Consider the following 12,097-nt stretch of genomic DNA (forward strand, 5'->3'; position numbering starts at 1 on the left):
AGGGTACATTACTATTAGGCTCAGGTGAAGTCTACAGACTCGAAGATAAGGTTAAGTGTTGTTATTCTAGGTACTTGGGTTAAGTGGATTTCGGTTTTTGTAATGGTGACTGTTGTCAGAGAGAGGGGTGCTAACATCTCTAACAAAAAATGTCTCATCTAAAATGTCCCGTGTAGCTCAGTTGGTAGAGCATGGCGCTTGCAATGCCAGGGTTGTGGGTTCAATTCCCACGGGGGACCAGTATGAAGAAAAAAAATGTATGCACTCACTAACTGTAAGTCGCTCTGGATAAGAGCGTCTGCTAAATGTTTAAAATGTAAATGTAATCTAGAAAAGCCAAATCTGAAGTCTTTCCCAGCACAACCCAAATATAAAACTGCCTCTTGTGTTAGCTAGATTGGGATCTGACTGAGTTTCAGCCTTATGAACCCATCCCATGGGCCATGTCTACCTTATTATTATTTATTTATTTTTATTTCACCTTTATTTAACCAGGTAAGCCAGTTGAGAACAAGTTCTCATTTACAACTGCGACCTGGCCAAGATAAAGCAAAGCAGTGTGATAAAAACAACAACACAGAGTTACATATGGAAGAAACATTAGTCTGCATAGTGTTCCGTTGCGACACTGGGCTAAATCACTTCAGAGGGATGTTCTTGCCATGGGGTGCTTTCTCCTGGTCCCTGGCCGTGTGTCACAGCAGGTCAAGTTGTGTGAAGGCCGGCTAGCAGTCTTTGGTGTTCTAGCTAACTGGAGCTGAGTGGCTAGGAGGCTTGGAGGTTCCTGAATGTGAGGGTGGGTGTGAGAAATATGTGGCACACTCACCTCCACCTCCACAGGCAGAGCTGGGCTGGGCCTGGCTGGGCTGGAGCCTTGCTTCATTTAGATGAGAAAATTAGATGAGAAAACGATTCTGGCTGTTTGATCTGTGGGATCCTGGGCTGATGAACAGAGCTGAGAGCCATGCACCAGCCCCTCTTCACCCCTCCTCACCCCCTGCCCAGGCCTCCCTCCCTCCGTCCCTCCCTCCTCCATCCCTCTCTCCCCCGGTGAGCGGATCAGAAAAGCACTTTGAAATTTAACTAATTCAACGATTACTGGGCCGAGATGCTCCCAGAGTGGAAACGTGGACAGAATAACACGGCGGTGTTGAAAGCAATACCTACGCCCCTGAGAGAGGACCCAGGTGTGTGTTTGTGCGTGAGTGCATGCGTGCTTGCATACGTGTGCGCATCCGTGCATGTTTGTGGGTGTGCGTGTGTAACATTATCAACACAGTCAGTCTCTGTGTGTCAGGAGGTAGGGAGGGACTGGTGTATAGCCCGTATAGATCTTTACCTAAATTGGTACAGCAGCCTTTGAGGTAGCTCCTGTCTATAGCACTAAGACAGATATGTGTGAGAGGAGCATTGCCTTTGATCTTTAGGGGTTTCAGTGCTTTAGGTGTTCATGCACAATGGCTCTGTGCTGTGTGCTCTGCTCTGCAGATCACGACGCCATAGGTTCTCTCTCTCCGTTGCCCTTGAAACAGAATTGCTGTTCGCTAAATTAATCACATTCGCAACAGTCTGAAAATCCCATTTAGGCTTCTCATAATAAAAACACACTTAATATGCCGCTCCGGCTCTCTGTTCTAAATGAAATCGTTCCCTGTGTTGTTTAGCTCTTAACGAGATAAGATTTCTGTCAACAGTTTGCTTGGCCCGGCCGTGGTGATTGTGTGGTGGGAGAGGAGCAGAAAGTCTTTGGTGGAGCCGTAGTGCCTCTGATCACATCTTTCAAGCACATGAAAAGGCGTTGTTTGAAGTGTTCACTCCCTCCTCAGCCGCCAGTTGAAACAGCGCAGCACGGCTCCTCCACCGAGGCTTTAGAGCCACGCTGACTATTACCACTAATTGCTCTGTTCACGCCCGGCCCGCTAGCTGACACAATAGACACAGAGCTTTGCCTCCCAAATAATGGGAGTGATGATCCCTCCCCAAGGCTTTGGCTTTCTCTCTCTTTACTCTCTCTCTCTCTCTCTCTCTCTCTCTCTCTCTCTCTCTCTCATACTGTCAAAAAGTTGGTGGCAAACTGAAACCAGTTAGATAACTATTTCACCATAACTACATTGACTCCATTTTAAAGCAGTGAGATCTATGATTGCCATAGATGTAGTTGAAGTGTTGCTGGTAGTAACTATTCTATTGTTTTATTTTATTTTCTATTCTATTCCAGTTCATTCCATTCTATTATTTTATATTCCTTTCTGTTCTATTCTGTTCTATTCTATTCTAAATCGTACTACTGACTATTACTATTACCATCCACTATTCTATTATATTATATTAGGCTATATTCTATTCTAGTCTTTTCTTTATCATATTGTAAATTAATGGTAATACTGATGGTAGTTTTGCATGTAACTGTTTCATCATGATAATACTGTATCCTGTGTTTTTCTAGCGTCTCTTCTGAAAGGTCTGAAGCACTCCAACATCGTGCTGCTCCATGACATCATCCACACCAAGGAAACCCTGACGCTGGTCTTTGAGTATGTGGTGAGTGTCAGAGAGCCATCTGGATATGTTGCACAGAGCATCATGGGTACTGTAGTACATCATGTTAGAGGGTTAGCTCAGTACAGGTCTTTGAGTATGTGGTGAGTGTTACAGCACCAACTGCATGTGTTGCACAGAGCATCATGGGTACTGTAGTACATCATGTTAGATGGTTAGCTCAGTACAGGTCTTTGAGTATGTGGTGAGTGTTACAGCACTAACTGGATATGTTTCACAGAGCATCATGGGTACTGTAGTACATTATGTTACAGGGTTAGCTCAGTACAGGTCTTTGAGTATGTGGTGAGTGTTACAGCACTAACTGGATATGTTTCACAGAGCATCATGGGTACTGTAGTACATTATGTTACAGGGTTAGCTCAGTACAGGTCTTTGAGTATGTGGTGAGTGTTACAGCACCAACTGGATATGTGAGGATCAATATATTTTATTTGTGTAAAATGTATTTTAATATGAAATTCAAAAAGCCCAAAAAGCCACAGTTTCATTCTAGAACTTGAAGAACTAACTTGTTTAATGGTTTGATTAATTTGACCTCTCACTCTTCAGTTCTTGACATTGACATTAATCCCAGTCCAAAGAGATATGAGCTCTGGCTAGTTTTACACACATATTTTTTGTTTATAAGATGGTTAAACGTTTAGTAATGTTTAGTCTTGTCTGTTAAAAACAGAACCCAAGCCTGGTTTATTTTCCCCCAGGCTTTGAACAGGAACAGTGATCTGAGTGCCATAGAATGGTGGCCTAACCACTAGTGGCATGGCAGCCTCATGCCCATCTCTGAACCCAGCCCTGGCATCATGGGGGAACATTTTAATTGAGGGTTGCTGTTTCTGTAGGTTTCCATAGCACACATAAACAGGCATGTACACACACTCGCACACACACACACACACACACATGCTGTGGACAGCAATAGCAGCAGGAGTTCCCTCTCTCTGCTGTGGAGTAGTGTGGCCTGTTGTTACAGCTGACATCTGGATAACATACACTGATGAGGCTCAAACCAGCCAGAATACCAATCTCCTCCAAACTCTAGGAGTAGTAAAGTCCCTGCTCAGCATTACTCCAATAGACCATATATGTAAATAGTTCAATCTCTTTGATGTTGATATGCAAAACAAGACCCAGCCGTCTCTCAGAATAACCTTACTCATCTTTCTAAATAATCCCGCTCCATGTTTGTTTTCATCCGTGCTGTGTGCTGTGTGGCCTGGTGCAACATATCAGGAGCCAGCTCTGATACTGGACTGTATATACCATAGGTGCCCAGGGTGTCGATCGCGAACTTCATTCTAGTAGACCGCATAAAGTTTTCAAAATGAATGCAATAAAACTGTATATTTGGGCAATACACAGCGTTACCATCGAGTCTGCTTAAAAATAATGAGGTCCACAGTTCTGAAGCACCGTATGCTTTGCTTACAGGTTAGCTTCTTTGTCGAATATTACTGCACAGCCAAAATATGTTTAAAAACTGCTTGATTTACATAAAATTGGACCAACCCGCCGCACTATAGTTACATTTGTTTTCCTGTCGCTACCATAGCAACCGTCTGCAGTTAGTACGTTTACATTTCCACGCTTGCGAGACCTGTAACATAATATTCTTTGTTCCAGTGGTAGTTGTTTTTTTACTAGTTTTTTTTCTATGAAGTTGCGGTTACGTTTTTAATAGGAGTGCTGGACCAAGCAGGCTTTGACCGACGCTTTCAAGACTTTGCGATCCTGGAACCTGTGGCAACATGAATGTGCTTTCCGTTTGGTGTGGAAGTTGATGTTGACGAACTTGCAACAAAAATTGCATCATTGTTTCACATGGAGACATCAGCCGTCGAGAGTGAAATTTGGACTCTGCAAAGCGACCTCTTTTGGAACCTTATCGTGGAGGAAAAATATCCAAACATGAGAAAAGTTGCCATGTACTTGACAGCATTTTTGTGATCTACCTACCTTGGCGAGTCAGCATTTTCAGACATGAAGATAATCAAGTCAAAATACCGGTCCACTCTAACAGATTATCACCTGTACACCTGCTTGAGGCTAGCAATCAGTAACTATAGCCAAATCATCCAATCAATAAGGTGAAATGTTATTTAATATTGGCGGGGGGTTTAGACCGCGTTAGGAAGAGGGTGGAAAAAGTAGATCCTAAGTCTGGGCACCCCTGGTATATAGGGTAGTCTAGTGTGTGGCCCCCTGTTGGTCAGAAACAGCATGGTTCAGCAGGGTCAGTGGGAACATCTGCTCCTGGTAATACATTATGACCACATCCTCTGAGAGATGACAGAGCCAGTCCCTGGGCAGTCTGTAGCTGGTTATAGGGATTCTAATGAGGATGCTCTCTGTCCTTAAAGTGTACGTTATGATTACCTGGAGAACAGAGGTCAGACTGGATAGAGGGGTTATGGAGGTCTTTCACTGCTGTTTCTCTGCTCCATGTGCAAATATAGGAGCTAATCAATTCCAAATATATATATTCATCAAGTAGATACTGTCTGTAAGTGGACATGGTTGACAAGGATCTGTCTCCATAGCCTTTATTATGACAGACCACCCTTCTCTCACTGTGAATGTTGAACAGACAGAGTGGATAGCGTATATTTGACAGAAATGGGTAATGCAACACAGTGGATCTGTGTGTTGTTGTTGCTGTGGAGCCAGTTTCTTATTAGCAGCGCAGCCAGTTTCATGCTGTTCTATTCTGCTGTGTTCAGACCTGTAATTCCAAACTCTTTTATATACAGAAGGCTCCACACCAAGCCAAATCAATTCATTTTTCTCATCTAGCAGGTAATGACGATTGACAGGGAGCGAGCGGGACCGAGAGAGAGAGAGAGAGAGGTAGAGAGAGGGAGAGAGAAGAAATGGAGAGAAAGTGGGGGTGAGCAAGATATGGAGAGAGAGAGAGGGAAAGACAGATATAAATATAGAGAGAGGGAGGGAGAGAGAGAGAGAGAGAGCAGGTTTTGAGTAAGGTGGACAGGCATGGCTTGTTTGAGAGTCAGGTTGAATTATTCATGAACGGGAACACATTTATATCTGACGGTGTGAGGAGCAGCGGGGGTACGCAAATATCACCCAGCCCCTCGAGCTGTGGTGTGTGTGTCCGTGTGTCCGTGTGTGTGTGCCCCAGGTCTGCTGGAAGAATAAATCAGTGAAGTGCAGATCAGGGTAATTCCTCTTTTCTCCCGCCGTCGGACAGACAGACGACTCTGCTTACATACAGCGCTTAAAGACATACAGACAGTGTCACTCCCTCTCTCATCCCTCCACACAATCACATGAAGGGCTTTGTACCAAAGGTTCCCACTGTGGATCATTCTGTTGATATAGACCGGATATCATTCATCCGCAGACGGGGGAGACATACTGGGGAATAAAATAAATGTTGCGACTGATGTCTGCTGCAATTTAATGATTGAGTTTGTGTCTCCAGCCTGGCGCCATACTGATATTTTATCATGAACGATGACAGTAGGTCAGAATTGCTTTGACTAGCTAGGGGAAAGCTATAAAAGCCAATAACGTTTTTCCATTAGCAGATTTTTCCATCCTCAAACCAAGCTCACATTCCAACCAAGGTACATTCAAGACTAGCATAACAATAAACAAAAAGCCAATATTCTCACTGCCAAGAACCTCTCTCTGCTGCTTTTACTGTTCAAATAAATACCATAAAATACTGAACAGCATCAATACATTAATACTTCATTTTTCATATTGACTTATTTTTGGTTCATTGCAATGCATTGTAACTGTGATCAGATTTGGTGTTTTATGACTCTTTATTTAGACATATTATAATCAAACTGTCCTCTCTTTCTCCCTGACAGCACACAGATCTGTGCCAGTACATGGACAGGCACCCAGGAGGGCTGCATCCAGACAATGTGAAGGTAAGACTGCTCTTCATTATCATTACTATATTACTACATTCAACTACACTGTCCTTAGCGCCATTAATCAAATCCTACAGTTTTTACAGTGACACTGCTGAGGAGTGATGCCCACACACACATGGTTAGATAGTAGCAATGTCCTGTTGGCTTGCTTAAATTACTTCAATAAAATACACAGTTGAGGAGTAACACACACTGTTAGAGTAGCAACGTTTTCCTGTGGCTCTGTGTAGAGGTGTGTTGAGGACGAGGAGAAGGTAGGGAGTGTGATGGAGTGAATGGGGCCATGGAGGATGGGATGGGGGGTGTGAAAGGGGGGTGTTGTGTAGAGGGGTCCTTTGAGAAGTGTGTGGGGGGGGGTGAGATCAGGCAATGTGGGTTATGTAACACTTCATACCTAATATTGTCCTAAGGATTTCCATAAGTCATGTATTTATCCTGTTGACGACCGACGGCCTGCCTCATTGAAATGCATGTATTAATAATAGAGGATTATTCCCAGAGAGGGGTGTCAGGGGAAAAAACCTGCTTGCACCACTTAATCTGTAAACATATGTTGCGTCCCAAATGGCACCCTATTCCCCATATAGTGCACTATTTTTGACCAGAGCCCTATGGGCCCTAGTCAAAAATAGTGCACTATAAAGGGAATGGGTTGTAATTTGGGATGCAAACAGAGTCCCAGGTGTACGACAGGCCAGGACGTGTCCTCACTGTGTCGCCATGTAGCCTTTGTGAAATAATTTCCTCTGTGAAGTCTTAAGAGGGGCTTTTATTTGTATATGAATGTGCTCTGACAATGACATTGTGATAAATGTTTCCTCTGTCAGAACTGGACTAGAAGGTAGAGTTAGAGAGAAAGACATAAAGAAATAGACAAAGACAGAGACAGAGACGGACATATGTCTCTTACCCAAAGGGCCAGCAGCTAGTTTTAGCAATAATGCTCTCCATGGTGGGAGGACAGATGGAGAGGGAGGGAGGGCGAGAGAGAGAGAGAGAGAGAGAGAGAGAGAGAGAGAGAGAGAGAGAGAGAGAGAGAGAGAGAGAGAGAGAGAGAGAGAGAGACAGAGACAGAGACAGAGAGAGAGAGAGAGAGAGAGAGAGAGAGAGACCAGAACACATCTTTCCCTGGTGGGAGGACAGACAGAGTACAGGAGGAGCTCTAATGACCTGGCAGCTGAAAGGAAAACAAACTGACTGTGTGGAGGCAGAGGCTACGTCCCAAATGGCACCCTATTCACTATGTAGTGCACTACTCTTGACCAGGCTCCATAAGGCTATGGTTAAAAGTAGTGCACTATATAGGGAATAGGGTGCCATTTGAGGCACAACCAGAGACCCAGACCTGGACCAATCGTTAGAATCAGCAATCAAAAACCAAGATGGAGGCAGCATGTCGAGCCAATGGCATATTGAACTCTCCTGTTTGCCAATGTGCCTCTCTTCTGTGCTATTGTGTGTCAAGAGTCAGAGACACTCCAGTATGTGTTAACTGTAAAATGGAGGGTATAATAGCTATATTTGTAACCAGTGAGGAGCAGAGTAGACAGACAATTTGCTGGAGATTAATTCCCTTCATTACAGTGTCTCTGAATAACAGAGAAAGTGGCTTGTCCTCCTGTGTGTTTGTGTGTGTGTGTGTGTGTGTGTGTGTGTGTGTGTGTGTGTGTGTGTGTGTGTGTGTGTGTGTGTGTGTGTGTGTGTGTGTGTGTGTGTGTGTGTGTGTGTGTGTGTGTGTGGTGTGTGTGTCAAGCAGATGACAGATCAGGTTTAAAATTGCTTTTGTTCCCTGGTTGAGGTTATTTCAGAAGAAACAGCCTCTGACTGAAGATACGTTGCTTCTATGAAGTGTGTGTGTGTTTGTCCTCCTGTTGAATAATCAGAGATATAAAAGCTATTAGAGTGTGTGCTGTCTGATGTGGCTGGATCACATTAGCATTAACCTAGCAGAAAACACTTAGACCTACACTAGCTAATGCAATTATAAGTCAGCCTGCCCAGCAGAGAGAAGTGTGTTTGTGTTGTTTGGAGCGTGTCTTGTTACAGAACTCCTTCTGAGAGCATAGTACAGAACATTTACCTTGACCCATACACTTGATTGATTACAGTGTTCTCCTTTTGTATTCTACCTATTATTGAATGTTCTGTATGACATCACCCAAAGCTGCAACAACCTCCCAGTCAGTGAAGCTCTTGATGTGATTATATTCAGTCAGCTGAATGGGGTTCTCTTAATGAGAGCCGAATAGATTGATGTGAAACTGACACCCCTGACAGTAGGGCTGGGCAATGTTGGCCAACATATCATATCATGGTATTTAAAAAAAAATGGACGGTATGATGGTATTTGACGGTATTTTATGTTTTTGAATAATAAAAGTTATAAATTTGCTTTATGAGTAGTGCGTGACCCTAGGGTGGCAACACATACAGTACATTCTAAGTGATTTCAATGGGTCTTTCTCCATTCTGATTGTTTTATACTGTTCAATTCAACTTCAACCTAAAATAATTTTCAGCATTTTCATCAATTTCTGCATTTCCTGCACTAATTTGAGATCATTTCCACACTGCCACATAGCGTTGCACAATATAGGCAAACAACCTAAGCCTTATTTTTAACCAAATGTCGCAATTGCGATTTTAGTTGTGATTTAGAGCAAAACACATGGGTGAACTGTTGGAATCATGGAAATAGAACGATTATTCTAATTAAATAGTTTGAATATAATAGTGGGCACTTTGAATACAGTGTTGTTTGACATGACAACGAATGAAAATGCCAGGGATGAGTTAAGTGTTTCCTAGGGGACCCTATAATCTTTGGCTACATTGAATGTTTTCTCTTAGCTACTTAATGTGGCTAACATATTCATGCTTCACGTATTCCTCTTTGATTTAGAAGATACTGTTGCACAAACAACATGCTGATTTAGTTCTACACCATCACTGGTATTATCAGGCTATATAGCTAATTACGTTTGCTCTGACTCAGGACATTTATTAGCTAGCTAGCTAGCTAACAAGATTTAGGCCCACTGTCACGGTTTCGGCCAAGGCTGCTCCTCCTCCTTGTTCGGGCAGGCTTCGGCGGTCGTCGTCCCCGGAGTACTAGCTATCACCGTTTGATGTTTTCGCTGTCTGTTGGTTTTGTCTGATTGTGTACACCTGTGTCCTGTTTAGTTGATTATGTCCTCTATAAGTGTTCCGTGTTGGTTTGTGTTTTGCACCTGTGGACGTCACGTATCGATTTGTTGTTTTGTTCGTGTATCATTTAATAAATAAGTATGTTCACCTTCCACGCTGCGCCTTGGTCCTCTATATCCGACGATCGTGACACCCAACTTGCTAAGAAAATACAAACTAGCTGTTGCAGACTGAACGCAAGTGTCTCGTGGTCGAGGAACAACAAATGTGCTCCTTGAGTGACAGGGGGCGGGGCTAGGTCTGGTGGAAAGCGGCATGGAGAGCGAGAGATGACTCAAGTAGCGAAGTAAACTAAAAAATTGACGTTACACACGGCATATTCCAGAAGGTAAATACCAGTATATCGTAAAATACGGTATATCGCCAAGCCCTACCTGGAAGGCATTGATTGACATTCACAATCCTATTTAAACAGCATGTAGTACAAGAGGAGCTACCCTCATTGCATTATTCCTCAATGTCAAGTGTAGTATCAATGTCAGGTGGAATATTGATAAATTAGGTTAGTATAATGTAACATCACAAAGGCCCATGTCTGAAAAGGTTCAACAAACTCAACAAAGCACTACTCCTGAGTTCCCTAGTCCCTCTCCCCCTCTCCCCCTCACCTCCGCTCCGCTCCTCCTCTCCTCTCCCCCTCTCTGTGCCCTAATCATGTATGCAGATAATGCAGTAATGACATGCCACATTAAGACAGTACTACCCAGATGGTTTCTGGGATAAACTACTACGGGGAACAGGGCGGTAGGGGAACAGTAGCTGGCAGATGGGAGCGTCACTGTCTTCTCAGCTCATTTAACATACTATCCTACCTCTCCTGCACTCACTGCTGGGCTAAACTCCCTCCCCTGCATATAGTAAAGTGCTGCTTTCAGAGATTTTCACAATGACTCCCAAGGTTGCCATTCAATTAAATACTTCATTTATTATCCCCTCAGTTGCAATGAGGATTTAGAGGTTTGTTTTTCGAGGGGTTGGCTATGTCCATGATGTTGTGTTCAGCATGACTGCGTGTGATTGGACTCTCATTCACTATTGATAGTGTTTGAATAAGTCATGTGAACACAAAATACATCTATTGGAATAACACATATTTTGGGGCTTTTGTCTTTGCCCCAAATAAGTCAGTATGCATTGGAATTAGCCAATGATAACACATGCTTACAAAAAATACAAAATAAAATACAATAATTGGCAACATGATAATATATACACATGTGTTTCCCCTTTGTTCTGTGTTTTTGTGTGCAAATATTCCATATGAATAAGAAATGTGTATAACCCATTATATGCTGTTAGTATGATGCATGGTCTCATACTGTAGTAAATGAATGGGAATATCAGACAATAGAGCCAGTCTGGAGTCTATTTCACTGGCAGATTACAGAGAATATCTGGACTCAGATGATGAAATCCACTGTTCTACTGGCCACACCTTATACTCTAAACCCATCTCTACATAAAAATGTAATGCCATAGCTTTTCATTAAATCAAACAGTGTTAACTTTTCCATTTGAACACTGATGTAAAAGTTAAAGCAGAGGTATATAAAACAGACAAACCATTCAACAAATATACGAAGAGGCTATGGTAACAGTTGGAAGTTGAGTACAGTGTGTAGGTACGCACACACCAGTGGTGTAAAGTACTTAAGTAAAAATACTTTAAAGTACTACTTAAGTAGTTTTCTGGGGTATCTGTACATTACTTTAGTATTTATATTTTTGACAACTTTTACTTTTACTTCACTACATTCCTAAAGAAATTTACTTTTTACTCCATACATTTCCCTGACACCCAAAAGTACTCGTTACAATTTGAATGCTTAGCAGGACAGGAAAATGGTCCAATTCACACATTTATCAAGACAACATCCCTGGTCATCCCTACTGCCTCTGATCTGGCAGATTCACTAAACACAAATGCTTCATTTGTAAATTATGTCTGAGTGTTGTAGCGTGCCCCTGGCTATCCATATATTTAAAAAAAACACGAAAATCATCTGGTTTGCTTAATATAAGGAATGTGAAATTATTTATACTTTTACTTTGATACTTAAAGTATATTTAAAACCAAATACTTTTAGACTTTTACTCAAGTAGTATTTTACTGGGTGACTTTCACTTTTACTTGTGTCATTTTCTATTAAGGTACAGTAGCTTTACTTTTACTCAAGTATGACAATTGGGCACTTTTTCCACCACTGGCACGCACACACACACACGCACTCACACACACACACACACACACACACACACACACACACACACACACACACGCACACACACACACACACACACACACACACACACACAGGCCAGGGTTGGCAGTCAATTCAGGAAGTAAATTTAACCCCTTACACTTATGGAAATTGGCCTATGTGGATAGGGCCAAATTGAAATGTTTCTAACAGAAGAACTAT

General features: G+C 42.6%; 1 protein-coding gene across 1 annotated transcript in view; it reads left to right on the forward strand.

Moving 5' to 3' along the window:
- Positions 1 to 12,097, forward strand: part of LOC311139938 (cyclin-dependent kinase 14-like) — a gene marked incomplete at both ends in the record, with an annotated part of 114,388 nt that overhangs the window by 52,112 nt on the left and 50,179 nt on the right. The window contains 2 exons of the mRNA XM_084174936.1: positions 2,447 to 2,541; positions 6,399 to 6,461. Of these exons, the coding sequence (XP_084031062.1) occupies positions 2,447 to 2,541; positions 6,399 to 6,461 (158 nt within the window). The remainder of the gene's footprint in view (positions 1 to 2,446; positions 2,542 to 6,398; positions 6,462 to 12,097) is intronic.

The sequence above is a fragment of the Coregonus lavaretus genome, assembly GCF_964263955.1.
Source record: "Coregonus lavaretus genome assembly, chromosome: 13".
Taxonomy (NCBI): Eukaryota; Metazoa; Chordata; class Actinopteri; order Salmoniformes; family Salmonidae; genus Coregonus; species Coregonus lavaretus.